This window comes from Rhyacophila brunnea, unplaced genomic scaffold, assembly GCF_057557595.1.
Source record: "Rhyacophila brunnea isolate RB1 unplaced genomic scaffold, BYU_Rbru_1.0 scaffold_11, whole genome shotgun sequence".
NCBI classification, from domain to species: Eukaryota; Metazoa; Arthropoda; class Insecta; order Trichoptera; family Rhyacophilidae; genus Rhyacophila; species Rhyacophila brunnea.
In genome coordinates, this window is record NW_028232763.1 from 24858445 (window position 1) to 24875339 (window position 16895).

General features: G+C 36.9%; 1 protein-coding gene across 2 annotated transcripts in view; it reads left to right on the top strand.

Annotated features, from left to right (window-relative positions):
* The window catches only part of bark (C-type lectin domain-containing protein bark beetle), a 46026-nt gene that overhangs the window by 19171 nt on the left and 9960 nt on the right, over positions 1-16895 (top strand). For both annotated transcript variants that reach the window (XM_085960185.1, XM_085960186.1), the window contains exons 2-7: positions 6449-6612; positions 7020-13234; positions 14586-14797; positions 15381-15516; positions 15882-16101; positions 16645-16770. In XM_085960185.1, the coding sequence (XP_085816311.1) occupies positions 6449-6612; positions 7020-13234; positions 14586-14797; positions 15381-15516; positions 15882-16101; positions 16645-16770 (7073 nt within the window). The remainder of the gene's footprint in view (positions 1-6448; positions 6613-7019; positions 13235-14585; positions 14798-15380; positions 15517-15881; positions 16102-16644; positions 16771-16895) is intronic.

The window sequence follows — 16895 nt, forward strand, 5'->3', positions numbered from 1 at the left end:
TTACCTATTAATAATACCATTAGAGTTCATTCCAAGATTGGAATGTGAAAGCACACTATCGTCACGGGTTGTATCAATGTCCATTATTTTTATTATAATTAGATATTATATAATATTAAACTTCATGGTTCATGAAATCATGACACACTGTCTTATGTCTTTCTTCGTGCATTTCATTCATTTATGTGGCGCTCAGATGTCCGTCATTCAGCTCTCCTGGAGACCAGTCAATGTCGTCCAGTTAGGCCCATTTCAGACGGGACACAGGTGTCGCGTTCGATATAATATAGGAGGCCTTTGTATTATGTTTATGAACGCCCCAGAGCTAATGAGTCAACGCATAATTTGGCGTTATAAATTAGAACATAAAACTGACGGCGGTAATAAAAACAAGGCTTGAGAATGTAGCGGCCGATGGAAAAGTGTATCGGGTACGCGTTGCCTCATTAGCTGTGAGGCGTTCATAAACATAATACAAAGGCCCCTTTATTCGAATACAAATGCCTCGTATATTATATCGAGCGCGACACCGGTGTCCCGTCTGAAACGGGCCTTAGCGATGCCGAATCTTCCTAAACACTTATAATAGTGGACGTGGGATAGAATGTGTTCATAGTAATAGATCAGAGAAACAAAGTTGCTGTAGATTTCACGGTAACCCGACAATTAAACTAAAAATAATTACTATGTAGGTACTATTATTTATTGTAGGTATGGTATAAGTAACGGCCACGGTAGAAGAGTTACAGAATTTCTGCGACTGAAACTGTGTCGCGGGTTTGGATCCAGAGTATGGACCGTACCTTTTAATTAGAACCATTTCTCGTAAAAAAAATGGAAAAATCTCTTCGGTAGGCGCTCTAGATCCACATCGGTTTGTAGAGCCAATGATGATGATAAAAATGCATGTAATGCTTAAAGGTACTATATGTAGTATGTACCACATAATACACGCCCAATAATAGGTTTCTTTTTGCACATACCTAATTAATGCATCAATAGTTTCCTCTACCTACGCCTTCATAGATAGGTAATCACTTATTTATCGTGTCATATGAATCATGATTTTAGTAAATAACAAGGATAAAAGTTGTCAGAATTCGAGTTAATTTCCTACGACTTGATAGAGAAATAAATAAACTAGTTACCTATGTGTAGGTACCAACCTATGTACCTACAACGTAATCTATTAAATTAAATCAATAAAATATCGACGCTTATCAAATTCATGATACATTTACGTCTGGTACCTACATCATTAAATGTATTAGTTAAAAATTAATAACATATTATATTGATAGATATGATATTAGTGATATTACACTTCTAAATTAGTTTGGTAAACACCAACATAAGTATTGCCACCATAATTATAATTTAATATTGATCACCAAAACAAGTATTTGTAGTATAAATTTTCTTAAATTTAAATCCAAAATCGTGTAGGTATTTACTATTGGGTTGGTACCTACCGGAAAATTAAATATAATTCAAAAAGATCTCGCCAAAACGGAAATAAATCTAGAAAACTTAAAAGTTTTAACTACCTTCATACTATTTACAATTCTTATTTGAATCCAATTTGATGTAATTTTAATATAGGAACCCACTTACCTGTGCTATTATATTATAAAATACTGTGAACACGAATATCGAACCAAGATCGATTTGCATTATTTTTCTCAAGTTTACTGTACCAGATAAAATACTGGCATGTAATAATGCCTGTTAAGTAAGCCTCTATCGCGAGATGTCATGGTTCCGTGGTTGTTGTAAATAAATATTATTCTCCTCGCGCTATTTTACTGAAAATTATTGTCAAAATTATAGACAGAATAGAAGAAGGTACAAACGATCCCCTCGTTTTACATGTGTGCCGCGTCTCTGGTCGGCAGGCTATGCTATGGCCCGTTTCAGACGTGACACCGGTGTCGCGCTCGATATAATATAGGAGGCCTTTGTATTATGTTTATGAACGCCCCAGAGCTAATAAGTCAACGCATAATTTCGCGTTATAAATTAGAACATATAACTGGCTGCGGTAATAAAAACAAGTGTATCGGTGGCTTGAGAATGTAGCGGCCGACGGAAAAGTGTACCGGACATGCGTTGACTCATTAGCTCTGGGGTGTTCATAAACATAATACAAAGGCCCCTTTAATCGGATACAAAGGCCTCCTATATTATATCGTGCGCGACACCGGTGTCCCGTCTGAAACAGGCCTATGTCTCATGAATGGAAGACACCCAACCGCTCAATGATTCCTCTTCAATTGACCGGAGGGTAACACATACTTCTTGTGGCAAAGGCGGCGGAGGGAGCTCGCGAAAGACAGAATGGAGTACAGACGTTTTCTGTTTTCTGATTGGTCGTCACGGCTAACTTGGAAACTAATCAGCCCCTCGATCTTTTGCGTAGGTACATCTCCATGGGGCGGGCCACAGTATCTTCAATATTATGTAAATACTAGTACCTAGTTAATTTCGTCGTAATTAGATAGGACGCACATAGCACAATTGGTAAATCACATTAGCGCGAATCTGGGCGTCGTATTTTTGTTTCTTCAAATTATTTATATTCAATGAAGAACGTTAGTGAATTGTCCGTTGAATAAAAAAAATAGTTTATTAGGTAAGTACAATAATTGTGTCAAAAATACGCAGTTTTTAACTTCTTTCTAGAAAAAAATCATTCGTTTTCAAATCCTATCATTGGATAATGGATAGGTGATTTGAGCTCGCTGAAAAAGCACATCACAAAATTTAATGACTATAATAATAATAATCTCTTTGTTTTCTGGTAAGTACCCATGTAGTATGTAGTTATATTCTGTTATCCTCATTCGCCAGTCAGCGCCAGTGTTCCGATTGCAGAATATTTGGTTCATTGTTACGATGTTGACTTTTCCATCCCAATTCTGATTTTGATCTCCTAGTTTGAACTTTAGTGACCTTTAACGATATCTTTCTTTCGATATGATACCGATACCAGGTATTGGTACATTTTCTTTTGACGGTCCTAAACCTACCTAGGTAACTACCTACCTACATTTTTTTATTGAACAATACTGCGATTCTCAGACGGATTAGTTACGTTCGTGAAGTGAATGTAAAAAAACGCCATAATAATTTGACACAGTTGGTTTTAATCATTGGTTCACTCATTCTCATTTAATAATAGGTACACTTTCCTGGCCGTTTGCATTATTACAGTTAAGCAAGAGGCATGACGAAGACATTTTAATTCGGGTTAATTCGTGGCAACGGACTTTATCGGAAACTGCTCAAAAATATTACGAAACTCGGCTAGATTAGAATGAAATGTCAAAATAATAATTCTGTATCCATTGTCAATTTATACTTACATGCTTATAAACACTGTTTCGAGTTTAAAACTCGTGATAATTTACTATACTATCTACTTTATGTATTCGGCTGAAACACGACTGTTGATAGGTATGATTTTTTTGTCATGTCTCCGTGAGTCGACATTGAATTTGACTCATTACAGATAGGTAGGTACCTTCCTTAAATTTAGAAAGGGCCTATAAGGTATTTATCAGAAATTGAAACTCCAGGGGGAAAAAATCTTGCAATGGTACAACAGTATTAACTATTGTTACCTATATAAGTATCATTTTCAGGATAGGGCCTCAAAATAAGGTATTTTGTAACAAGTCTACAAGATGTTCTTTGATCCGAAAATGGTCACGATGGTGCGAATTCATAATATCCTTTTCTGCTCTTAATTTTCAAAATACCGTAGGTAATTAAATCGTACCCTATGTAGAAAGACATTCACTTCATTATGTATGTTTTTGGGTTACAAAAAATGATTAATTTAATTAAATTCAATGGCCAAACAGAAATGTTTCTCACTTCTGCTATTTCTTTCTCGTGTTCATGAAACGTAAAAAGGAAGCAGATGTGGAGAGGCAGCGGCCCGTGAACCGCTTTGGAAGTTTCTGTCTTTAGATACGCACTTGTAGTGAAGCCATAGGCATCCATTAAAAATGTTTCATCAATTCAGGAAAAAGCACCATAATACCTACATAATTATACGTTTAAAACACAATACAAATTTAATACATAATGGCATACCAACATAAGTACCTACCTACTTATTTCTGGTTTTATTTCGATGAATTTTCTTATTTTTCCCATTTATTTGGACTTCGTTTCACAAATTATTGTAAGTCATGTAATGAGCTATAGATACATAATAATCAGGGCTGGATTTACTAAAGGGCTATATTATCATAGGGCCCACAAATTGGTAGAGACCCCAGGGCCAGAAAAAAATGTGAAAATATTTGAGACAGAGGAAGCAGCCCCTTCCGCCTTAGGTAGTGAATTTTGTGGCCCCAAAAGTTTCCATACCTACTTAAAATATAATATTGTTAAAATCGGTTTATTTTATGATGTCCGATCTTAAGAAAATCATAGCTATAGGTACATAGGCTCTCGGATGATTCTAAAAATATTTTTTTTTACATATTACTACACATAATATTAAGACAAGTGAATATCATTTGATCTAATTTTATGTGGGGTAATCAGGCAAAAAGGCGTATCAGTGTAGTAAAAAATGCAAAAAAGTGCAGTTATTAAACGTATACCTACCTACTCTAACAGATTTTTGTTTTTACGAGAAGTGGATGTTAGCCACTTGCTCAACCTATCAGGTTCTTAATCTGACTCCAAAGACACATTGAAAAACAGTATGTGTATTTGCCAGACCTGGGATCCCGGGATCCCGGGATCGGGACCCACAGCATTATAAACCGACAAGGCAGCCGCTCAACCACAGTGGACATATTATTATCTATACTGTGCAAACAAAGGAGATTCTTTCGGTATGTTGTGTGTGTGTAGTGTTGCTAACCATATTATAATTATAGTACAATACTATAATTTTAATTCCGTAAAAATGTAAAATACTATAATTTTGAAGAATTCAAGACGAAAAATGTTCATGTAACGCCTTTTTCAGAAATACTATATTTTTTACATATTTGTATTAATCAGCCTAGAGAAAGATGGCAACATTGTTCCCGAGGCGAAAGGTTATTTTCCCATGTTCATGAATTATTATTTGTACAACATCATTCATGGCCAAATTCGATAACATTTACTCGCTTATTATAAGTAATAGATTTTAAAACAAAGTTTTTGTTAATTCTACAATAATTGAGTTACCTATTTATGTTGACAACCGCTGTTGGCTATGCACCCATCTTGAAAATGATTCTAAGATAACAGAAGATGGGTTCATAGCCTGAAACATCTGTCTATATAAATAATTCAATTAGTGTAGAATTAACAAAAAAAATTGCTTTAAAACTACCTACATATTTTCATGGAGTTCTGCCATGTAAATGCTAATTCAATTCATTACTGAAATAATAGATAAATGAGATTTGCAAATAAAAAGAGCAATGTATATCAGTTTTTTTTATTTATAAAAAGTTTTTTTGGAGCACCCAAATTGTATAGGCCCAGTGCCCCTTCAAGCGCAAATCCAACCCTGATAATAATGCACACTGCAAAGATCTATTGTATATTGTAAGGTCCACAGGTGGATATTATTATTATGTTAAAAAATAATTATTATAGTTACCCACCAGTTACTTATTGCCTTACTTTACCCTTTCACTCTTTCCGTGGAAACTCTGCAGCGTGCAGATCTCTTTTGTAGCACCTTTCCCTGCTCAGAAATACCGATTGACAGAGGATTGTTTTGTTTCTGCTGCATCGATATGTTCATAAATCGTACATAGCCCATTTTCAGTTTTGACTTACATTCATCAGCGATGAAACCTCATTGGCTCAAAGCAACAGATCCTGATTGCCTTTCGAAATATCAAGAATTATGTACGTGTCAAACTTATTTTTAAATTTACATACCCACTCTCCAATTTAGCTAAAACCCTATCCTATACGGTAAAAGTAAATCAACGCTATTCATTTATTACCGAAATAGCAGGTTACGTAAATACCTACGTTTTCCTTAAGTCGTATTCTGTTTGTCCGGTACAAATCTTGCAATCGATTTTTAACTAACTTCCCGACTAGCTAAACATTTGAAACTTTTAGAATATAATATCAGAACACGATGCCAATGCATTTTTTAATACTTTTAGCCATCTTTAAGTAGAATTGAATTGATTTTTAGTTAATTCTGTTTTGTATGAAAAGTTATTTCGTTACCATTATTGGTTGCTAGGGGGTCCTAGCAACTAAATTATTAAATAATATATACGTGTGTTACTATGGAAATCAATATGACATGACATTTCATTATTCAGTATTTCTATCAAGTACAAATTTTTTTGATCGTTTAAGCTAGTCAAGTCAAGTTTATATGATTCAACAGAAAATTTAAAAACGTAAATAAAAAGTTCTTTTTATCTTGTAATTATTTATATTATTTTTATTTTGTTTTCAGGGAGATGAAAGAAATAAAATCATCCTCACAAGTGCGGATCCCCCTCTGCCGGTTGCAAAAGAAGTTCCTGACATTCGATTGGTGGATGGACCATCCATATTGGCAGGAAGAGTACAAATTTTACACAAAACAGAATGGCGGTCTGTTTGCACAAACTCAAGAAAGTGAGTATCTTTTTATGGAAGTTAGAAAATGTAGAATATAATAGATGATAGATGACTAAATGATACTCAACAGATTATTTATATTGTAAATTCATTATCTGACTTTTACTACGCTATTTTGAATCTATCGAATCAAATTCTATTATCAGCTATCTTTACACAAAGGCGTTGAATGAAAGACTAACATGCAGACCTCAGAAACAATGCTGTTACAGTGCGTACATTTATTCAAATGTTTAAACTGAATGTCTCTGATTCACAAGATTATGTAGCAGGTATTATGCTTCCATAGAGAGAAGGCTAATTTGCAAACTGGAGTAAAATTGTCAGTGGTTTGCTTTTTGCTTGAACCTCATCTAATTTATGTTTAGAATCAACTTGACTCAAAAACCATCTTTTATTTTTAGTTGGACCCGACAGGATATGGAAACGGCATGTCGACAGCTCGGTTTTCAAGGAGGTCAATTTTTCAATTGGATCGATCGGCAAGCATCCAGGAAACCTCGCCTCTTATATGAAGAACCAAAATGTAAAGGAACAGAAACTGAAATCACGCAGTGCGACTGGAACTCTAGACAATTAGGGTCCGGAGTGTGTGATTATCACCCTGATTTAGGAATTGAGTGCTCGCCGACTCACGATAACGGTGATCGTATAACGACTGTCAACTACTGGAGAGGCATACGATTCGAAGCTGCTCGTTTCGAGAGGATTCTAACACTCTCCAATACACTCTACGTTCCTACATCAATGTCAAAACTCTCACATATTGTTATTAAACACGCAGGAGTCGGAAGGAATAATAATGCCACAAATGCCTTGGATATTTATGGAGTTCCACCAATCATGAACGACATAGAGATCATGAAGTCGGCATATAATGCCATCAATATAACTTCTCCTGATGCTCCGATCAATATTATTAATTGCACAATCAGAAACAACAGAGGATACGGCGTGTATATTAATTCTACTTACGGCTTGGCTCACTTGGACAACTGCAATATTAACGAGAATGGCGGTGACGGGGTGAAATATGTCGTGCACGAAATAAATCCGAATGAAAAACATGACAGAACTGATATTTACGATTTCTGTACTCTTCCCACAACCGCTAGTCAGACGTTTCCCATTCAAATATCCATCGAACAGTCGAGGGTTAACTCTGAGAGAGACTGCAATAAACAATTCTACACGCGATTCGGCCACGTCTTGACATTGAGTTTTATAAAACTACTGACTGACCGCAATAATTCAGCGACTGTACAAGTTTTCGACGGGGGTTCAATGAATGATAAAATGATAGCTTCTTTTCAAATATCAAATCATTCGAGACCACAAAGCGTAACTACAACACGAAATAAAATATTTATACAATATCAAGCGGATGCTAAAGTAGAAATACTTGGATTTTTAAGACTTACTTCCGGTCTAAGTAAAACCTATGATTTAAATGTCAGCAACAGCGTAATCGCTGATAATAATGGAAGAGGAATCGCCATTGAAAATCTCAGATCCCAAGTTCACGTGCATCGAAGTTCTATTTCAAATAATAATCATGTGGCCGGTCTGCACGTTGTGAACGGAGCTGGAGACGTAAACGTCACTGAAAGTAGAATATCATTCAACAGGGGTGATGGAATAAACATCACCTATTCTGGCGGAAACAGAAATATATCATACAGCACGCTGAGCTCTAATTTAGGGTACGGTTTGGCTGTCTGGTTGAATAACAGCAAGGAAACAGAATACATACATTTCAATCAAACCACTGTCGTTCAGTATTCTGAAGTGTTCAAAAATTTGGAAATCGGCATCCTGCATGGTAATTACTGCCGGAACAGTTGGATCAACATAACCGGAAACTGGTTTAACAACAGTATCCAGGACGCCGTGGAGATAGCTTCGTGTTGGTTTTACAATCCTAATAATGAAGTAATGAAATTGCAAATCGGTCACAATAAATTTATACAAAGTCAGAAAATATCTATTAAAATACAGCCAGCGTTAAACATCGAAGGCCGCATCGAGTATAATCATTTTGAAAGCGGGAAATTTGGAGGAATTTATATTAAAAATCAGATAGAGAACAGACTCTATGATGAATTTGACATGTTGCCGACCAATATTTTGCTACAGCACAATCACTTCTATTACAATAAAGGTGTCTTTGTTGTAAATTTAGGCCTCTCCCCTTACAGTCACCTCCAGTCAATGCTGTTCACGAGAAACTTTTTGAGGGAGAACAAAATCAGAGAGCCGTTTGAAAATATGGAAGTCGTTTCAAAGTTGATTCCGAGAAGCAGGGTGGCAGCTCCCATCGTCGTCTCTTCGAGCAACGTGGACATCTTCAGAAATATCTTGCACAACTCCGAATCAAACTACGAAGTCGGATCACACCTGGAAGACCAGAGCAAGATAATCAACTGCACTTTTAACTGGCTCGGTTTCAGCGATGAAGGTAAAATTTACGACAGACTATTCCATCGAAAGGATCGATACAATTTGGCAAAGATTCAATATTTACCATATCTGTTGCACAGCAGCAATCCTGCGGCCACCCAAATCAACTACAGTCCAATGTACGTGCCTCAATTTTCAACGCAAGGAAAGAATGTTGTAGGGGGGGAGGTCGACGGGACGGAGTTCTTGCGTGCCGGCGAATACAACGTGGAAAGAGACATAAACATCAGACCGGGAGGCAAACTGACGTTGCAGTCCGGTGTCAAATTAAACTTTCCGCCCGGTATCGGGGTTATGGTGTCCGGTAAACTCGACGCGCGGGGTAGGTCACCGAGCGATATCACTTTCACATTGAAGCAAGAAGTCATCATGGCTAATGAAAATGACACCTTTGAGACCGATACTGAGAAGACATTTGATTCTGAAACGCCTGTGATAGACATTGTACCATTGGTTCCGTTGCGATTATTAGGAGGAAAGACACCTAATGAAGGCCGTCTTCAAGTGCTTCTGGACAACCAATGGGGAACGGTCTGCAATTACAGATGGACCATGATTAATGCTGCTTTAGTTTGTCACCAGTTGGGTTTGGTATTGAACCCGGATGATTGGTTTTTGGAGAGAAATCAAATACCTAACGCCGGAACCTCCGAGAGAATAATTCTATCAAATGTGGAATGCACCGAGTTTGATAACGATTTCACGCAATGCAGAGCCGAACATGTGGAAGATTTCGAAAACACTTGCACTCATGACCAAGACGTAGGGATTAAATGCTATGATGTATCTTGGGCAGGATTACGATTCAGCGTCTTGGCAGAACGTGCGGATTTGCAATTTATAAATGTTGAAAAGGCAGGCCTAATGGATTACGCCACCAACGCTTTTAAGCCGGCGCTTCAGATCGACTTCGCTCGCCACAGTTTGGAGAGCGTCAGAGTGTCAGATAATTTTCAAGACGGCTTAGGGATTCTATATTCCGATCTTTACGGAGCCGACGCTATAAACACTGTGAAGAATTCAGAGTTTTCTAATAATAGGGGCAACGGAATCAGCTTCAAGCAGTTGGGATTGAAAATTCACGGATCGCTGATAGAAAATAATAACTTGGCGGGTATAAGTCACGATCAGCACATCACCGGCCTACAGCAGAGAGAGTTGGCCGGGTGGTTCAATATGGCATCCGATTTTAACACGGCGGATTCGAATTACAATCCGATAATGATTCCGGAATATATCACCGATATATCTTTGGAAAACGGAGAGACTCGTTATATTGTTACGACTAAAGTTTTAGAGCAAAATCATCGGAAGATGTACAACATTAAATGCCATCCGGGATATGTTATCGGGCTTCAATTATTAAATCCTACGCATAACTATTCCACTGAAAGAATTTGCATTTTTGACTCTCAGAACAGAAGTCCAGACAGCGATCACTGGTGTCTGAACCGAGACTTGTCAGTTTTTCCCACGACCAGCAGTAGCTTCGGAATCGTATTATCATACGAGAGTGGAGATAAAGCGTTGGGAGGTGTCGTAATAGTCGTCAGTACAGTTTTGGCCCCCGTGCAAGACATGAGAAACAAAATCGTGAAAGGAGCCATTCCGACTCTCACTCTGACTTCTACAAAAATTAAAGGAAACACCCAAGGAATTAAATCAGCGTATTATAATCGATATTTAAATGAAATCGGGGATCACTTCTTGCGTAAGGCGAATGAGACAATGAAAATTATCAACTGCGACATATCTCACAATACTGCCGAAGCCATCTTTATACACACACCGTTTTGGGATATACACGAGAGCAATATGTCTGAAATAACCATTGTTATTAACAATACACTCATTACGGACAATGGCAGAGGTATTCTGCAATTCACCAGAGATTTGAGAAGCTCTAACAATTTATATCATTACATCATGCAAGATAATTCCATCGAAAGGAACCACAACGGTGGGTTCCAAGTCAGTCTTCCGTACGTCTGGCAGTACAATGAAAACTTTACTCATTCAGTTTATCTAAATAATAACACATGGCGCAATAACGACAAATTCGAATTGGTGATCGACGGTCACTATTCGACCATAAATATGTCCAAAAATGTCTTCACCGATAACATGTGCAAGACCGGTTTGATTTCCATCCGGGGTATGGAGAAAAAAATGAAGATAGACAGGAACAGAATCGAAAGAAACAACGGTCAATTCATGGTGGAGTTCAAAGCTGATAGCCAAAGCGAGATACTCGGCGAAGTCAAAGCGAGATTTTTGTTAAACGAGATTAAATACAACAAGCACATGCCGAACTTTGGAAGAGGCGTTCATCAGATAAGCGCCGAGCCTTCTTTTGTTGTCGGCTTCAGTGGAATACAGAAAGTTAAAATCAATAAGAATCTGTTCGCTAATAATGCTCTCGATTACAATTTGGTAGCCGGGATAAAAACAGCCAAGATTGACAATCTGCTGGATGTAACAGAAAACTGGTGGGGCTCGAGCGATGAAGCCGACATTAAGAAGGCTATATTCGATTTCGACGATTGGAACAATTATGCCGTCGCCAATTTCAGACCGTATCTGGTGGAAGACTCTTTCGAAGGGAGCGTGTCTCCTTCGTTCGGTCAAAACAATCCAACGACTGTCGACAATTTAGGAGGACGTCTGCGTGAAAACTTCATGTTGCCCAAGAGAGACGCTCCGTACATAATCAAGTCAGATATCACAGTCATGCCGGGAGCTACATTCACAATTGCTCCAGGAGTAGAAATGGAATTCGCTCCGAATGTCGGTATCCTCGTTCTGGGAACGTTGGTAGCTCAAGGTTTAAGAGGATACGAAATACAAATGAGACCGTACATGAATTCAGGAAATGTTGAAAATAATCACATCGAGAAAAGACACGCCGATTACTATCGCAGTCACAAACATAAGCGCCAATTGGAACAGATGGTTGTTCTAGATTCTATAAGGCTCTGCACCGGAAGAAATTGTTCAATCAACGACAATGCTAAAAATAAGACTAACGAAGGTTTCTTGGAGTATTACAACCAAACGACCCTCCAATGGGTTCCATTGTGCGACCAGAGATTCACCGAACGCAACGCACAGGTGGTCTGCAGAGAGCTAGGCTATGATCCTATCAACATTTTCTTCAATTACGACCGTAGAATTGAATATCACAGCAATTCACTATCACGTGTTTGGTCTTGGCCTGAACCGCTTCAATGCAAAGGAACCGAGAGTCACTATGAAGACTGTCCTATACGTCTCAATGGCCAGCTCTATGGCCACAGGCACGAGTGCAAATGGGACTCCGATTTTGTTTTCATCCACTGCGGCCAGAGGAATCTGGAAAATAACCAAGAATATTGGGGCGGAATCCGCTTCGCAAACTCTGAATTCGAATACAATTTGTACGAACACAGAATCCATGACATACATACTCATGAAACGGTGAAGAGAGTCGAAAGCATTTTGGAGTTTGTCAATATCACCGGTGCTGGAGTCCTTCATAATGAAAAGTCTCCGGCCGTACAAAGTATATTAAAAAGTCCAAAAATAAACTTTGTCAATATTTCGAAATCTGCATCGCACGGAATAAATCTCATATCTCCCAGCGACACTGTCAACTTAATGTTCAACGAAGTCCACGACTCTCTGGGAACGGGCATCAGCATTGTATCACTCACAGGAGAAGGAAGAGAATCCGATGAATCAAGTTTCACTCCTCTTAAATCGCTAAATCTTCCTTACCACCTATTTTCAATTATTGATATATGCGATACGGCTAAAGAAATAACAATAGAAGAACGTGTAATTGTCTATTTTAAGTATGATAACAATCCTGTAAACTGCGTGAAGATCTTCAACAGCATGTATAGAGTGAAACCTTTCGGGTTTAGACTGCTGCAGTTCAATTTATTCAATCACACTCAAGTATATGGAAAGAGAGACTCCATTACTTTATACGACGGAGATATTTACAATGTATCGGCACCGATTATTGCTCATCTGGAGAATGGTTCTCCTGATGATAAGAAACTGTTCAAGAGTACAGGATCAAGCATCAGCATCCGATTGTTTGCCAACGGTGCTTCTTCAGGACATGGGTTCTTCGCTGAAGTTGTAACTCTGCCGATATCTGCTATTGGTTTCAGTAAGTATATAATTATTATTATTAGTAATCACATCCAATCAGTGATTCATCATCATCATTTTATCTGCCTGACAGGGACGCTGTACCCAGATGTGTAATGTGCGCGGTGCACTTTAGCAGCCAAACCGAAGGGGTGTCATCATGAGTGATTCATTCGTAATCAAGTTTATGCAAGAGATAATTAATGTGAACTCTTACATACAATAATAAAATTACCATCATAATTAGTAATTTGTCATACCTAATTTAACATATTTTTTTTTATTCCATACTGAATATACACAAGTTTTAAAAATTTTGAATTCTTTAATATTGAAAATATATAATTTTGAAAACCTCAGAAACATACATACCCAATCCTAATAATACTCCTGTTATTCTAACTTGTTAACACGGCAACATTTTTCTGTTATTTTTCTTGATCCAAAATAACATGGATATCAATCGGAGCAATTCCGTATACATGGCGGTTATCTATAATAATGATTGGTAACACAGGTAACTCATTAGACGCTAACAACGCGCCTAGTGCGTAACAATTAGGTGGCCATTAGATATAATTAGATGCTATTTAAATGTGGTAATTAATTAGTAATTATCTAGTCAGTAGTCATGTGTTAAGTAGGTCTTATTTAAAAAATGTAGCACTACTCAAAGACACTAGAGGCGCTAGTGTCGCAATATTAGTTTTAACTTTTAAAATCGATGCATCTCAGTTGTCTATATGTAATTGTAATACTCCCTCTAAAATAGTTAACACGGTCATGAATGGCCATGTGAATAAACATCACGTTATAGCGCCCGTACACATGCATGGATTTACTGGCAGCATTAGTGTGTAAATTAAACTATCCCAATAATAACTGTTTACACGTAAAAGTGCTGACTGTATCGCCAATATTATTCTTCAAGCGTAAGCGCGACCCGTTGTTGTCTTTGTATGCTACTATTTGATAGGTTATCAAAATTGGTAAACGTCAAATTGTCAGTAGAGTTGGTATTTTTTCCTACAGGTTTGCCACTATCGGTCTACTGCGCAGGCGCAGTTCCAACTATCACTTCAAAATTCAGAAGCTGCTGACATTTTTTGATTCATACATGCAAACTTGCAACATGCACGATAATACTTGTTTACATATTATTATGCAATTTCTTGCTATGGACAGTATAATACGTACTGTCAGGAGTAAATTCATGCACGTGGAAACGGGGTATTTCAGTTCACATCCCGGGATAATTAACTGTTTGAATATGATACAGCCTATATGTCACTTTTATTTTATTAATTTTGGAGTTAAATTATGTTGGAATACTGATCTAAATAAATTATTTATTGTTCACTTTTTTTCAGATCGCGATGTTCAGCATAATATATCATATAGCGTGTTCAATGGTAACAGAGAAGGAGCTTTGACTTATACATCTGCCGGTGAAGTAAATCCAATTATAACCATGGACAAAAATCAATTTGTCAATAATTGCAAAAAACTCTATGGTAATTTCTCAACGTGCCAAGCTAGTGTTGAACTGGATATTCAGAACACCCAAACTTTATACTTCAGGGTATGTTTTCTCATAATAATGTCCATTTACAATTATTACCAAATAATCTAATCAGTCATACACAGTCATGGGTTCAATTATCTGAAATAAAGGATTTAGTAAATCGACTACACGATCCTCCTAAAATAATGTAAACATAAGAATTATTATTATGCGTGTCTACCTGGGAATGTGTACATATAAAATAATGAAAATCAAACGTTCAATTTAATTGTCCTGAAAGCAGAAATGTAATAAATTAGATGGTATTGTGAAAAACTGTTTTATACCTAAAGTAAGTTGGGATTGGTTTACATATCGGATCGCGATCAAAATCGAAACAATTTTTTCTAGGTGAGCGCAGACAATGCACAAAAGTTAATGTATCTGTAAGATTGCTATGGACATCTTCGCAGTGATCGGTGGAACCACAATCACCAAGCCTCTTTCATGTACACTACATACAGCACTATGAAATTGCAGTCATGATATGTTGATTATTACATATATATTCTCTCAAGATATTACAATGAAAACCCTTGTTTTTTAGATTTAATTAAACATGTATATTATATTACATGACAGTATTTTCTTTATTTTTTAGAGTAATCTTGTTCGAGGAAATGAAGGAGGACTGTCTGTGAGGGCCGATTCCCGTGGTTCGGCAACATCTCTCAAGGGATGGATTCATAACAATTTATTCTATGACAACCAAAACCTACCGGCACTGAGAATTGAAGGTACCTATATGTTTGACAAATATGATTTTTATTAGGCTTTAGAAATTACAAGATTTACAAGATACATTTTGTTATGTGAAAATTTCTCAAACAGTGACAAGATCATGACAAGATAAACAATCTATATAAGAAAACAAAATGGGGTATTATTTGAAAAAAGAAAGCAGAGTTGCCAATTCTAGAACTATCATAGACAACAATGTCAATGTTTTTTCACAAATAGGTAATTATTTAAAATGCACATGTCACTTTTTCATCCAGCAGATTTGGCACTTTTTAAAAGATATAAATTATAAAGTATGGTTACATAAACATGTCATTTTGTTGACATATTATTTAATATAAGTACTTATTTTGATTTTTAGGACGACAATCATCTCCTTACCAAGAAGTGATTATATACAGAAACTACTTCACTCAAAATAAAACACCTTTTAAGGATGTGATTGTGCTCAAACAAGTTGTTTCCAACTTCACGATGAATTATGTACACGAGAACACCGGAATGAGGATATTAGAAGTGTCTGGATTTGACAGAGTACGCTTACCCATCTATCAAACAACATCACATAACGGTTTTTACAAGTGAGTGACACAATGTTTTTTAAATTTACTAGTCTTTTGGCATCATCGGCCTGGGTTGATCTAGTGCTGAATGAAGCCCTACCCTAGCACAGTCATTAGTTTTTCGCTGCCACATATCCGTCATACATGAGTTTGTCAATTTGGCAGATTTTTTTAGGGCAGCCCTGTGATTGTTTTACAAATATTGACAATACTATCGATCATTTTTAGTCACCATATTGTGCCGATCAAGAGTTCGTTGAGGTGTATTGCCCAATTTTTAGAATATCGATTTGTCTCCCATTATTGCGCAATATTGCTTGAATTCAATGCAATCTTTGAAACAATCATAAACCTCACTTAATTACAGGTAGATATTTTATATTAGACTTATCTAACTTGCTAGTTGAAGACATAACGTATATTTTATTCATCTGTGTGGTGCCGAGGTGTCCATCGTCCAGTTATGCTGCCGAATCATCCCATTCCCGGTCCATCCACAGATATTGTTTTTGACACTTAAATTACACTATTACGTGCATTAATAATTTAATATGATTTTAGGAACTATGCTTTAGATAGGGAGGGTCGAGCTACTGTGGTCGCAGGTACCGCCGGTCAACATTATGTTGATAATATTTTCTTCAACCCGGACAACGATTACGAAATGATAACAATCAATCGCTCTTTGTAAGTACTTGTTTCTATGTTGATTATAATTTTGTCGGGAGTAAGCTTTGTTTGTTGACTAATACATATTAATAGTTTATTAATTATCATAATTTTACATGTATTACATATTTAAATCTGATTCA